General features: G+C 33.3%; 2 protein-coding genes across 3 annotated transcripts in view; one reads left to right on the top strand and one right to left on the bottom strand.

The window, feature by feature from the left end:
• The window catches only part of LOC109543940, a 14,380-nt gene extending 13,456 nt beyond the window's left edge, over nucleotides 1–924 (top strand). For both annotated transcript variants that reach the window (XM_048668998.1, XM_048668997.1), the window contains exon 4: nucleotides 262–924. In XM_048668998.1, coding sequence (XP_048524955.1) covers nucleotides 262–641 — 380 coding nt within the window. In that variant the 3' untranslated portion in view covers nucleotides 642–924. The remainder of the gene's footprint in view (nucleotides 1–261) is intronic.
• LOC125505394 (tyrosine-protein kinase Abl-like) overlaps nucleotides 677–1,001 on the bottom strand; it is a 2,190-nt gene continuing 1,865 nt past the window's right edge. Inside the window, exon 5 of the mRNA XM_048669118.1 lies at nucleotides 677–689. Within this exon, the coding sequence (XP_048525075.1) occupies nucleotides 677–689 (13 nt within the window). The remainder of the gene's footprint in view (nucleotides 690–1,001) is intronic.

Raw genomic sequence — 1,001 nt, forward strand, 5'->3', positions numbered from 1 at the left:
GATTTCAAAAACACACTGTTTGCAGGATATGCACGAAAAATTAACGCACAATTTCCAACCAAAACAGATTTTCAGATAAAAATCAATAAAAGACATTCAATTGAAACTTGATAAAATAAATCAGAACGAATTGAAGGCGTCTTTGCGAAACTCGGCATTTTAAAACTAACGTGATGGTTAAAAAGCAGAAAACAAATGGTGAAAAAACACGATTAGTGAACAAAAGCTGAAAAAAAATCAAGCTGCGAACTATTTCTTCAGATTCGACTGCGGATTTGCTGAAAGCCCTCAAGAGAAATATCGAAGAATGTGGAGCTCAAGAAAACATCATCACCCTAATCAGCATAAGATCGACATTCTCCCATCAGCCGTTAATAATCTCCACTATGACAAGAAACTTTTTTTTCGTCGATCACCCGTACCGAAGACACTCTCTCAGTCTGCTAGAACAACAGAATTACACAAAGAAACAGCTTCAAGAACTTATTAATCAATGGAGTCAGATACGAATTGTCGACAAACGTGTGCAGCACAATGGATCAGCCTCAACTTCAAGAACTGGAAGTTTTCGCAACTGCAACGCAAATAAATTTAAAGCTGTTGAAAAAGCGCTATTGACGAAGCCCGCTTGGAAACCGTAGATATCGGCAATACTTAGTTATTAGCACGCACTAAATTACCTAATTAAACTAAAATTGCACAATTTTATTTCATTTCATCTCTTAAGCTAATCGAATTCACTTAAAAAAAAATTCAGGACAGGACTGCAGAAATAAAAAACGTAGTATTTAAGATGCGAACATATATTCTCGTTAAATAGGTATAAAATATCATGAGCATATGATCGTTTACACTTAATACAAATGTTCTTATACACATAAAGTCTACATCTAAAATAGAAATAAATAAACAAAACTTAATTTACACCTCTAGTTCCTTACAACAAAAGTAATAAAAATTAATATTTACAAATGCGATATCGGTGTGTATAAATTAATCAA

Source organism: Dendroctonus ponderosae, unplaced genomic scaffold (assembly GCF_020466585.1).
Source record: "Dendroctonus ponderosae isolate FM_Combo_2020 unplaced genomic scaffold, Dpon_F_20191213v2 Dpon_F_20191213_8, whole genome shotgun sequence".
Lineage (NCBI taxonomy): Eukaryota > Metazoa > Arthropoda > Insecta > Coleoptera > Curculionidae > Dendroctonus > Dendroctonus ponderosae.